The sequence below is a fragment of the Penaeus chinensis genome, chromosome 31, assembly GCF_019202785.1.
Source record: "Penaeus chinensis breed Huanghai No. 1 chromosome 31, ASM1920278v2, whole genome shotgun sequence".
NCBI classification, from domain to species: Eukaryota; Metazoa; Arthropoda; class Malacostraca; order Decapoda; family Penaeidae; genus Penaeus; species Penaeus chinensis.
In genome coordinates, this window is record NC_061849.1 from 3,329,276 (window position 1) to 3,341,775 (window position 12,500).

Consider the following 12,500-nt stretch of genomic DNA (forward strand, 5'->3'; position numbering starts at 1 on the left):
AGTTATATTACTTTGTACAATGCTTTTAATTTTTTTAAATGGTATAGATACAACAAAATTGGCAGCCAGTAGGAATTAGACAAAGGCTCACTTGATTTAAGACCATGAGCAGTTTAAGTGTACTTTAGTGTATTTCATGCTGTATGTCAAGATGTGATAAGGAAACTGAATTGTTCTCTTGTATTTTAATTTAGTTAATGAGATAGATTGCACTGCTTGGCTTCTAAAAGAAAATAATGGATTTCTTACAAAAGTGATCTAGTATCATATTTTCCTTAGTTATCATAAATGTCATTGTTTTCTGATATAGTTTTACATACACTTAACCCTTTGCTATCATGATGAGTTTGTTATACATATGTGCATGATTTTGTAAATTCGTAATAGTGGAACCTGAAAATTAACTGGAATAATTCTACTCCATTCCACTAAATCCTGCTCCAGCAAGAAACAACTTCAACCTAATGCTGACATGTTATGTTCACCGTAGATATGTTTTGTGAAATGAGGCTACACATAGCTTTATGAGTGTTCAACCACCAGTAAGTCAGTAGGCTACATAACCTCGTATGATTTCCCCATTCTGTTAGTTATTGGATTTAAAAAAATGATCCTATCAATATTAGTGTTTTGATTATTAAATTTGATTTAATATAATTATATTGTTATTAACAATACTAATTGCATAAGAAAATTAAATATAAGATTTCTGAATATCCTGGAAAACAGTAAACAGGTGAGATAGGTAAGGCTAGTGATTGACTCCTTGGTGACTAAGCACTTGTAGAGCCATCTGTGTGTAAATACAATTGATAAACAAAATTCACAGTGGCCATGGCTAGTATGTATATTCCAACCCCAGTTGTCTTGAATTAACAATATTACCAATAACAAATGGAGAATGCAAAAATAAAATAAATACTGAATTTGTGGGAATCATAAAGCAACAAAATAATTGCTGAATATACTGATAACAAAATCTACTTTTAGCTTGAGTGAAGGTATCAGTGGGTTGACTGGTTTACCTAAAGGATGGCTGCTATTTGCTTGTCAGAACATCACTTTCTATCCTTTGGTGGTCAGGATCACATGGACATGTACTATCATAAACTCACACTGTTCATTCAGTGGTGAGAGTGAATATCACCCACTGATGTAACCAATTACAGTTGGTTTAGTGTCGGGTGCACAGCCTGTGTAGTTACACAATAAACAGGACACCAAATTTTGTTCTAAATAGTGAATAGTGAATGTCAGTGTATGTTAAGTGAGGGATGTAAACTTTTTACGTACGTGTGATAGTAGTACTTCATGATAGCAAATGACATGTTAGCAGAGGGTAGAGTGTATACTGTTTGGGAATAGATTTTCAGTAACTTTTCAATAATAATTGGAGAAATTAAAAAAACATTGAGCCAGAAGGCAGATAACTGTTTCAGACTAAGGTTATTTGTTCAGAATACTAGTTTGATATATAAATCTTCCAGGTAAGTTAATCATAGAGGGCTAGAAAACATTTTTCTCACTACAGGTGCAACAGATCTCAGTCATCGCCTCTCATTCCACATGGCAGATGTCCAGTTATCGCTTGCAGGAGGTGGGACTCTAGGGTCCTCTTCACCTTATACTCAGCCTTCAAGACAGCGATGTCATTGTCCCACTTGTGGACGCATGCTCAGTCAGAGGAGGTAAATTTGTAGTGTTTGATGTAACTAGTTATCTGAAATTTATCTGTTATGGTCATTTAACAAGACTACTATTGTTTGCAAAACAATAGTACCCAAGAAGTGTAGACTCTGATAACTCTTTCAATAGATTGTATCTTATTTATATTGGAATTTCCTGGAATCTGCAAAGGAAATGTTACTGAACACTTGTGAATTTTATTTGTATATTATTAAGCTTGTTCATTTCTTGACTTGCTTTATCATGGTATGATTCCTCTAGCAAAAATAACAAAGTGTATCAGTGAAAAAAGATTCCTGAATTATATTTCCAAGAGCTCATAAGGATAGCTTGTTCCTGGGTATTTCCTGATGTGTAGCAAATGTACATATGAAACAAAAATCATATTTCAAAAAATTATCAACTCGTCTTTTTTTCTTCCAGGAATCTCAAGCAGCACCTGATCACAACTCACAAAATGTCACCTGATGATGCCACAGTTATTGTGAAAAGATATAATTTTGAACTCCTTGTTGATGAGCCCTCAATCCAGCCTCTTCCACAGCCACCGCTTCCCCACCTCCCCTCCCTTCCCTCCCCTCCTCTGCCTCTGCTTCCGAACATCCAACCTGTCTCCCCGCCAACCATTTTTTTACCACCTAAGAGTCCTCTCTCCTCTTAGCCCTTAGTCCTCTTGGGCTGATTGCATATAGAAGTCTGTGGTAATGACTTTTTCTTTAAAATGAATCCTTCATTTTATTTTTTTACTGCCATTGAATTCGTATTTGTTGCATTTTTTAGCAAGTGTTCCCGTCTTATCCCTTGAAATTATTTCTTTTCATTTCTTATTTCTTTTTCTTTCTTTTTTTGTCATAATATATCTCTTGCTGGCCATTTTTATGAAATATTCATATGGTCTGTTTGTTTCAATTACAAAGTATATACTTCCAAAGGGCTGCACTAGTGATATAGGGTCCATTGTAGTCATGAGAGTTCATGTCATTATATAAGTATTTACAAGATATTAAAGACAGTACAACTTAAAATAAATAAATGTTCATTAGTGTTATTATATTCTATTATTAATGGGCACCAGTATATATATGTATATATATGTATGTATGTGTAGGTATGAGTATGAGTGTATGAATGAGTGTGTGGATGTGAATACGGATGCATGTATATGTATACATACATACATGCATATATATATATGCACAATTCTCATTGTGATATTTCAGAAAAAAAATGTTATAATAGTAAAAATTGCCATCATTCTTCTTAAGAATAATTAGAAATTAAAGTATTTAAAGTTATATTGAACTTTGTAGCAGCAGATTTTCATATAATTAGAACACCTGCCTGCTTCTGTGTTCATGTCTGCTACAGGAAGCAAGGTTGTATTCTTGTGGTGCTGGAAAGGGAAGTGGTAAGGTGAATGCTGAGGACATTAATGTCACGAAGAGCTTTCAGATTTCATTTAGCCGTTGTCTCATTATTGTTGAATGTCTTGCAGGCATGCAAATATCTTCATTGAATCTAAGTATAGTACTTTACGAGTCAGTCAAGTTGTTCAAGATTTTCTGGGGTTGCAAATGATATTTGGTTTCAACATAATTGGATATTTTTCTACAGTCACATATGTAAGTTGTAATGAAGATATCTTTTATATATTCGTAGGAGCCTTGACGAATAATAAGGATTTTACCTAACTGATATCAATGAACATTTTAAAACAATGAGGCATTGGTATTTATATGCAACTCTGATATTTTTCTTCCTATTTAAGAAAAAAATATATTGATAAAAGAAAAAGATCCTAAGCAATGAAAATACATATGAAATTGGAAAATAATTAAAAATTTGATTTATATCTGAGTGTTGTCATGGAGCACCATCAGACTATTTCAGTAGACACAGTGAAAGTACTGGTATGTCTGTTGATGACAACTGAAGTGCAAGAAATATGCATTAACAGCTCTGTCTGCTTTCCTATGGCCATTTATTTTAATCTTTAGACATGCTGCACCACTTGGAAACATGGCTAAAAAAACGGCCATAATAAGTACAAGTAGTGGATACCCTGGCTGACAGTGGTGGCACACTTTTTACTTAGAAATAAAAAACATACCAGATGTGATGTTGGTTGATACTTATTACCTGTGAATTGCCATTGTCTCCCAGAGGGCCACTAAATTAGCATTTAAGGTCTTACCAGTCACCAACCCCACCCATGTATTTTTAAGAGAAGGTTGTGATGACTTGTCCATGTTTGAGAAGACATAAATGTACATAGTTGTTAAAGGTTCTCACAGACTCGTTTTTAAAATTTGATAACAGAACGTTGAAGTCACTGTGGTTATTTTTCAATCTCTTTTTGTAATCAGTTATTCTGTACATGATAAAACTACATTCATGTCACATCATATATGGGTAGGATAAATATAACTTTCTTTTTATGTTGATCATCACATGAAACTAGTATTCAGTTTGTGCATAAGGAGTAACTACAACAGTAGTTTTAATAGCAGCATAACAAAAGCAGACTTGAGCACTATTATTCTGTATATTGGTTCAAAAGAAATGCTTGCAAAACATGACAGTGCTCATGATCTGTAACTGGCAGTTAATTTCGGTGCTGCACATAAGGCATTATTTGCTCCCTTTTGTGATATTTGTATACGTAGCTTTGTGTTAGTTAGCCTGGTATTTAAGAAATATTATTTCGTAAAATATTATTTCTTACTCTCATATAAAATGTTTGTGAGTAATTCATAAACAATCTTAATTTGTGTTGTATACTTTTCATCTATCTCTATCTGCATTTCTCTCTTTGCAAGGATATTTGCGTATTGTGATAGTGAGGCTTTTTACAGGGTGGTTGCTTTATACAGTTATTTACTTTGATATTTCTTTCTATTAATGAATAAGAAAACCTCTCAGTTTCAGACCAGTTCACATGAGATTTCTATTAAATGATGTAACACATGCAATTCAGTATTTAAAGTTATATGTAAGTGCATAAACAAAGGGATAATTTGCCCTTTTATTTATTGTAAAGAATCTAAATGTTTTTGCATACCATGTATTTTTCTTATTTGGTTAATGGAGGAATACATTTTGTAAACAAACTAACAATATAGATAAAATCTCTACTCATATTTCTGCAATGAACTGGTCTGACATGGTGCTAGCAGGTCATCTACATCAGAGAAGAAACTGTGATGACCTGATTGTATACATTTATGGCATTACAGTAATTTTCTTCTCTTTTCTTCAGATCATTTCTGGTATTCTGATATTATGTAGTTTCATATGCTTCATCTTGAAGTGCATTGTATGAAATTAAGATATACTCATTTGGTATACTTGCATGTATTTTTGTCCTGTTCTTTTTTTTCTTCTTTTTCTTTTTTGAGTCCATTATTTGTGCCCATTGCTATGACAGCTTTTAATATAATTATGAGAAGTCCCCTTGTACTGTGCAGTCAAACCCAAAGTGAGACTGTTAAAACAGAGACATTACTAGTTTTGTACTGATTAGATCTTTTCTTGTAAATAAAAATATCTCATAAATTGTATATATGATACAAATTAAAAGAATTTCCTTGCCCTACAATTTCTGTTAATGCTGAAAGTTGTTAACCCTTAAATGAGGTAATTTATTATACTATAGGTGTGGATACAGTAAGACTAGAAGTTTATAGAAATTAAAAATTATTCATGAAATAATAATTATTTAATTCTGAAGAACAAGGAACAAAGGCAGCATTATTACTTTGCTTGTAAATTGCTATTAACTTCACAAATAATAATTAAAGAGACAAAAAATAATGAATAATGTTTAAAGGATATTTAAGCATTTGAGTAAGAATCTGTCTAAAGGATATGATTTTTTGATCTAACAGATCCAGTCCTGTAGAATATGAGGAAAACAATATGTAATATTCAAGTTTTTATTACCTCTGAAATCTTAAGAGGACAGGAAAACCAATTCAGACTTATAATAGTTTAAATATATAAATAAAACCATTAAATGTTCAATATAAAAGAGAATTTACATGATTTTATTACTTGAGGATTGAAAACGAACTCAAACTTTTTTCTCCCATTGTCTGGTGACATACAATTTGCTGGTCATCGATGCTTGCTAAGAAGGTTCTTGGCATTCTTAAGATCATCCTCTGCTTGAAGACCAAGCTGATACTCATCTTGTAAGGGAGATTCATACATCAGAATCTCGCTTGCATCCTCCAAGGCACCGATGGATTCCTGACAGTGAATTAAGGACTAGGAGTTAGGGCACATTGAGGAAGTGTTTACTTTCCTACATTTTTATTGTTTTTTTATTTATCTCATGATAATTCAGCATTCAAATTCAATTTTTATGTACTATATCACCATGATTTATTCAGTTTAATTTTACGAAGAACCACTGTGGTTGACAAATAAGGTGTTTACTTTATTGTCACTTGAAATTTCTAGCTATCATCTCTCTTGAATGTATAAAAATATAAAGATATAAGGAAATAGATGACATAAAGGAAAATCTGTGTCACCAAATGCAGCCTTGTGCCTAAAACAGATTGACTTCAGAAAGGAAAATCAAACCTTTAAAAGAGTTTTTCCAATGCCCGACATCCTCATTTTCTTTGGCAGTCTGCGGTACTTCTCCATCAGACTAGCTTGTAGTTCATATAATAACAGGCCACGAAGTCTGCTCTTCCCTGCATTGCAAATAGATAAAGCATTGATTATCTGAAATCTACATGAACATTTAAAAACATCTCTACATCCAAGAAAAGAATATTGCTGCATATTACCAAAGCACATCAAATGTCAACAAATATATTTTTCCTCCTAACAGAATGGTAATAGAAAGAATGATCTTATATATACTTATGAAACATATTCAAATATCAAAAATGTTAATACAATTTAAGATGTTTATTCATGATTTCTTCTCTTAATCATCAAATGTCTCCCCAATCCTATGTCTATTGTTACTGTGGGGGGGGGAGGATGGGAACTGAGGCCCAATTTTAGGAATCACCCCTACCTTGGGCCTCAGCCATTGGCTCAACCATTTTTGCACAGTCTTTTTTTTCCCCTTTCCCTTTTCCCCCTTTCCCTTTTCCGTCTCTTCTCCATCTCCTTCTGTGAGAGTCATGTTAAGAGGATAAAAGGTTGGCTTTGGGTCAGTCTCTAATGGCCTCGGGGACCCCAGGTAGCCCTGTTTAGTTGTCTATTCCTTAGCCCTTATAGGTTAAAATTTATCCCTAGACAACTAGGGTGTATCGTTTCCCTTTCCCATATACTCCAGGATTACCATGGACAATAATGAAGACTTTGTATCCATACTAAGGGGAGAGGACTTGTCCCTTTATCAGCTGCTGTTGCCCCACTGACATTAGCTTTTCCGGTTCCCCAACTCCTGGCTCTTTTTTGATCAGGACTCCGAACACTTCTACTACTAAGGTTCTTATATAGACCTTGATTACTGCTACCCTGCCTCGATGCCTGTTCAGCTCAGTCCATTCCATGTCCGTCACGCTGGTTGATACTCAACTTTCAGAAAACATTCATTCCTCTCTCCCAGCTTCCTCCATTCCATCTCCTCTACATTCTTCTTAATTTTCTATCATCTCCCTTATTACTATTGTCTGCCTCTCCACACCACCCCTTCTTCCTCCTGTCCTCGTCTCTTTATTCCTTCCACCTTTACAAACCTCCTTAGCCTAGCCAAATGGAATCGATTTTATTTTTGACCCCCCCCCCCCTTCAGCCCCTTACAACGCCTTCGTCCAACATTTTTTTACCTAAAAAACAAAACAAAAAAACTTTAAAGCTCTGATGGTAGCGTTAAAATGCTTCTAGAACAGCTTTTTTTTTTTCTTTTTTTTAATTATCCCTGGCTGCCCTGCCAACAAGTTTGTCTGAGATGGCAGTTCTGAGCTTCAAACTTGGCCGTACAGGAAGCACGTCGACGAGGGTTTTCTCTTGCTCCCTACTCCAGTGCTGCCATTCGCTCCGCCCCCCTACATCTCCCCCATTATCTCATACTCTTACTTACGTCCCACTTCTACCCGCCCCCCCCCTCTCCCAGTCAAATTATTTGGCCAGACAGCAGTCCAGTCTCTACCACTTCCCTGGTTCTTCTTTTCGTTCTATCCGTTGAATCGAATAATATAAACCTTCCACCCCGTCTCCTACAACATCCTTTCCTACTCGTACTTCTGCTCCGCACACGTCTGTCTCATCTCTCCCTTACAAGGAGACTTTCGTTTTTCAGACCCCCCTATCCAGCTTCCTTTCAGAAACTCTCTGGGACATTCATGACACCCAAAACACGCCTATCCTCATGTAACTTCCGATCTCTCTGCTCCCTTTTCCTCTACACTCAAAAAGACTACCGAGATACTTCATCTGATACTTTACCTCCTTCCCCCCGATCCCTTGTCTCATTCTCCGTGTTCGTCCCCTCCTACTTCTCCGACACTCATATTTCCCCGTATAACTCGTTGACTGTTTCATAACAACTCTATAACACTGGAATATTCGCGGTTTCCGTTCTCAGAGACCTGTATCTTCTTCCATTTGGTCCAATCGCCTTAACCCCACTTCCCCCTTTTACTAATCCCTGCCTTATCCCATTTACTCCCCCTCTTTACCCTTTGCAATACTATACTATCTTACGTGCTTTACGAATTTTGTTGTGTAGCATATTGAAGTATATGGACTCGCCTTCCTATATGGCTACATATAGATGTCTTTGATGTCTAGCATAATCTGGTTTGCATGTTTGAGTAATAAATGTTTTTGTACAAACAAATAAATGAATAAATCTTGTGATGTTGAAATATAAATCCGAAGGACAGTAATGTACAAAAAATCCTTATAAATATTTTTTTCCTGTCCACTATTACCACAATAAGTAATGGAGACTGAAGTGCAGAACAGTAGTGCTGATATACATGGATTAGTTAAAAATTTGATGTTTTAGATGTTGGTGTGAACTAATCAGTTGGACTGGTATCTTGAAAATTATTTGCATTCATGCTAGATAATTGCCATCAGAGACACCTAATCTAAGGATCTTAAACAAGAGAAAAAAAGAAAAAAAAAAGATGGTGGACAGACCTGAATAAGTACATAATTGTAACAAAGTCAGGGTGTAGAAGGACAGACTCACCTGGGCTAAAGATGTCAGCTAGTGCGAGGACCTCCCTGCACAGGTCCTCCTTCCGCTGTAACAAGTCCTTGGAGAGAGCCTGGATATTACTGTTACTCTCCTCGCCGGATCGGCCGTACATCTGGGCCAAAGCCAGTTTTACGTCGCTTCGGTAATAGTGGTTCACAGACAACTTCTTTGATGTCTCCTTCAGGAAATTTTCGGATGCTTGAAGTGAACCCTCTTTTAGAGCTATCAGCTTCTCCCCCGTCCACTTCAAGTAGTCTTCCACTTCATCTATGTTGAGTGTTTCTTCGCATGCATTACAGACCCAAGCATCAGGGCTCAGGGGGCTCGGGGATGGCAAAATAGACCCTGAGGAACATTTCGTGCATCGAAGACTACTCAGGTCCGTCCCCAGTTCTGTTGGGTCCAGACACCTATTACAAACACACTTGAAATACTTAGTTGTTCTAAGGTGTAGCTGGCGGTTAGCTGTCCCCCACATCGGGTCGGTATAAGAAGTCTGTATGTGCTCTCCTTTACTTATTTTCGTCGCCGCTCTTACAATGATATTCAGCTGCGTGTCAAAAGTCCTGGTGGTGTTCGGGATGCAGGAGTGCTCCAGGAGACACGCCTTGCCATAGAGTCCAATAATACTCGGCCCTGGGATCTCGAAGCCATTTACATCTATGATGCCACACACTGTATGGATTTCCTCGTCCGTGAAGGAAAGCACCCGGAGGTATTGTCTCATGAAGTTCACCACATTAGCTTGATTGACCTCGTGGACATCTGTGTTGATGCGTTGCTCGAGGTGGGATTCCATTTGCATGAGAGTCGCCCACTTATCCGGCGCCTTCTCCTTCAGCCACAGACATCTGAGCGGCGTAATGCATTCGTACATCTGGTTCACCTCCATGAACTTCTGAACCTGGACTTTGACGGGTCTGGTGTCATGAGAAAGGGAGATTCATGTACTGTGATGCGTGGGTTTATTTCGTTCACTTACTCGTTCATTGCCATCTTTTATTTTTATCATTGTTATTCATATGTTTAGCATTATTACTATAATTGTTATTGTCGTTATTATTATTATTATTATTATTATTATTATTATTATTATTATTATTATTATTATTATTATTATTATTATCATTGATATTATTATTATTTTTAATTATTATCGTTGCTGTTGTTATCATTATTATTATTTTGATACTACTACTACTACTACTCATGATACTACTACAACTACTATTGATAATAATAATAATAATAATGATTATTATTATTATTATTATTACTATTATATTATTGCTATCATTACCATTATCATAATCATTTCATAATTATCAATCATAACACCACATTTGTCATTACATCCTATAAGAGTTCAGTGTGTAGAGCTTCAGTAATTCTGAACTCCATTTATTATCCACAACCCACTTAAACTGAAGACACTTTAAAAAGCATAATTGCAACTTTTTTTAAGTTCACGCTAAGAAGTAAATTGCCCCAGTGTAGGAATTTAGTGATCATAGGCCTACCTATTTCTGGAGAGCTGGCACTCTGGGTTGTGGAGGACGACCATCTGGCACTCAGGACCGCACAAGGGCCAGCCGCAGGAGGTGCACGAGTAGGAGCCATCCACGGGCGTGAAGCAGCCCAGGCACACTGGCACTGTTACCTGCGAGATATTGGCGGGGTGAAAGGGGACGCAAATAATACTGCTGCGCATTATTACTGTTATTATTATTATCCTCATCCTCATCCTCATCCTCATCCTCATCCTCATCCTCATCATCATCATCATCATCATCATCATCATCATCATTACTATTACTAGTCTCTCTCTCCCTCTCTCTCTCTCGCTCTCGCTCTCGCTCTCGCTCTCGCTCTCGCTCTCTCTCTCTCCCTCTCCCTCTCCCTCTCCCTCTCCCTCCCTCTCCCTCTCCCTCTCCCTCTCCTTCTCCCTCTCCCTCTCCCTCTCCCTCTCCCATCACACACACACACAAGTATATAGTTACTGCTCCAGTACATACATCATTATCCTTAAATAAAAAGCAAATAATAGACCATCACGGCAGGAAGTGTCAACAATCCCTAAATCACTCTTTTTTCCCTTTATCCTTCTTTCTCTACTTCAACCGCACTATCCAATGTTTATCCGCCTCTCTGTCTGTCGATCGGCCACTCACCTGCCTCGGCCACGCCCCTTCGTCACCGCCGGACTCACCTGCCTCGGCCCCACCACGAGCGGCGAGTCTCTGAAGATGACCTCGCCGGGTAAGATGTCACGTGACGCCTCGAGGTAGCGGCCCAGCACATCGTTCTGACACACCCTACGAAGGTTTATGAAATTGGTGTTATTCTTGAAAGGGATTCAGGTCAGTGTTATTCGTAATAAGGATATCATGGAATGGGAAGAAAAGGCATGGGTTTAATTTCCCACTAACAAATGCAGTGTTTTAAATGACATCGTCGGTCACTATAATTTTGGTATATATAGAGAAGTACGAAATTTCTCATTAATTTTGTGAAAAGAAACATTAAATTTATTTACCCCATACATAGTGAATACCGTTCCAGGTCGAACTAGGAACGATGACGTCACTCGTTCGACTCAAAAAACACCAGCATTTTCTTTGTAAGATCTATACGTACTGCGGCATACCTACCATAATATTTAGATATATTTCGTAAATGGAAAACGAGAAATTTGAATTGAATACCGTAACGGTTTTACGATTTGTCTGTAAAATATAACAAAATAAGAAACGAAGCACAAAGTTCCCTTCCATTCTTTTCGTGATAAAGTCTGATGATCATTTCCACTTACTTTTATTACTGATAATCTTGAAATCCTTGCGTTAAAAGGACAGGCAACACGCTACATTCTGTATCACTTTCTAGAATTTTGTTAAAACCAGAATACACAGCCGCCGCAACTTAAGTAATTAATATCTATAATTTATTCCATCTTCCGTTGTCAAACTCGTAACTGGTATTATCCTTGTTAAATTTAAATTGTCTATTGAGTGCAGATGGTTTGCATTAACATTCTATTTTCTTTTATATTTCCTGAATTTTTTTTCCTGGGATGTTTCCTTGATCTCGTTTTTGATAATATCACTTACTGGTTGATTACAATTTTGCAGTGCGATTCACAACGCTCACACTGAAGTCACTAATTAATATCAACTATTGTTTACTTTATCGAGGAATAAAGATACATTTCTAATCAGCAACGACAAAAAAAAAAAAAAAAAAACTTTCTCGTAAAGACTCTAGGCCTACTATGAGCTGGAAATGCAAGGTCAACATAGGTATAAACGTGGGACTGCGCCGCAATACCATTGACGTTATAAAGATCGGGTCCTTATTTCAGCCGGCATCCTACCCACCTGTAAGGGCTGCACTCGCCACGGTGGGTTTTCCAGTGCTGCTTCTGGTGCTCCTTGCTGCAGTATGACGTGATGTGACACTTGGCACACCGCTGACTCGCCGGGGCTTGGCACACCGCGCACTTCGCGTCTGTCATTCTCGAGGCACGTTGGGTCAAGTCAGCGCAAGAACTGGAAAGAGAGGGATGTGGATATATATATATATATATATATATATATATATATATATATATATACATATATATACATATATGTAC

General features: G+C 37.0%; 2 protein-coding genes across 2 annotated transcripts in view; one reads left to right on the plus strand and one right to left on the minus strand.

Annotated features, from left to right (window-relative positions):
* Positions 1 to 5,277, plus strand: part of LOC125042204 — a 22,742-nt gene extending 17,465 nt beyond the window's left edge. Inside the window, exons 2-3 of the mRNA XM_047637698.1 lie at positions 1,532 to 1,688; positions 2,110 to 5,277. Coding sequence (XP_047493654.1) covers positions 1,532 to 1,688; positions 2,110 to 2,347 — 395 coding nt within the window. The 3' untranslated portion in view covers positions 2,348 to 5,277. The remainder of the gene's footprint in view (positions 1 to 1,531; positions 1,689 to 2,109) is intronic.
* A 330-nt stretch (positions 5,278 to 5,607) lies between these two features.
* The window catches only part of LOC125041806 (SET domain-containing protein SmydA-8-like), an 8,225-nt gene continuing 1,332 nt past the window's right edge, over positions 5,608 to 12,500 (minus strand). The window contains exons 2-7 of the mRNA XM_047637117.1: positions 12,244 to 12,414; positions 11,076 to 11,181; positions 10,387 to 10,526; positions 8,858 to 9,786; positions 6,277 to 6,392; positions 5,608 to 5,937 (exon numbers count right to left, since the gene is read on the minus strand). Coding sequence (XP_047493073.1) covers positions 5,803 to 5,937; positions 6,277 to 6,392; positions 8,858 to 9,786; positions 10,387 to 10,526; positions 11,076 to 11,181; positions 12,244 to 12,380 — 1,563 coding nt within the window. The 5' untranslated portion in view covers positions 12,381 to 12,414 and the 3' untranslated portion in view covers positions 5,608 to 5,802. The remainder of the gene's footprint in view (positions 5,938 to 6,276; positions 6,393 to 8,857; positions 9,787 to 10,386; positions 10,527 to 11,075; positions 11,182 to 12,243; positions 12,415 to 12,500) is intronic.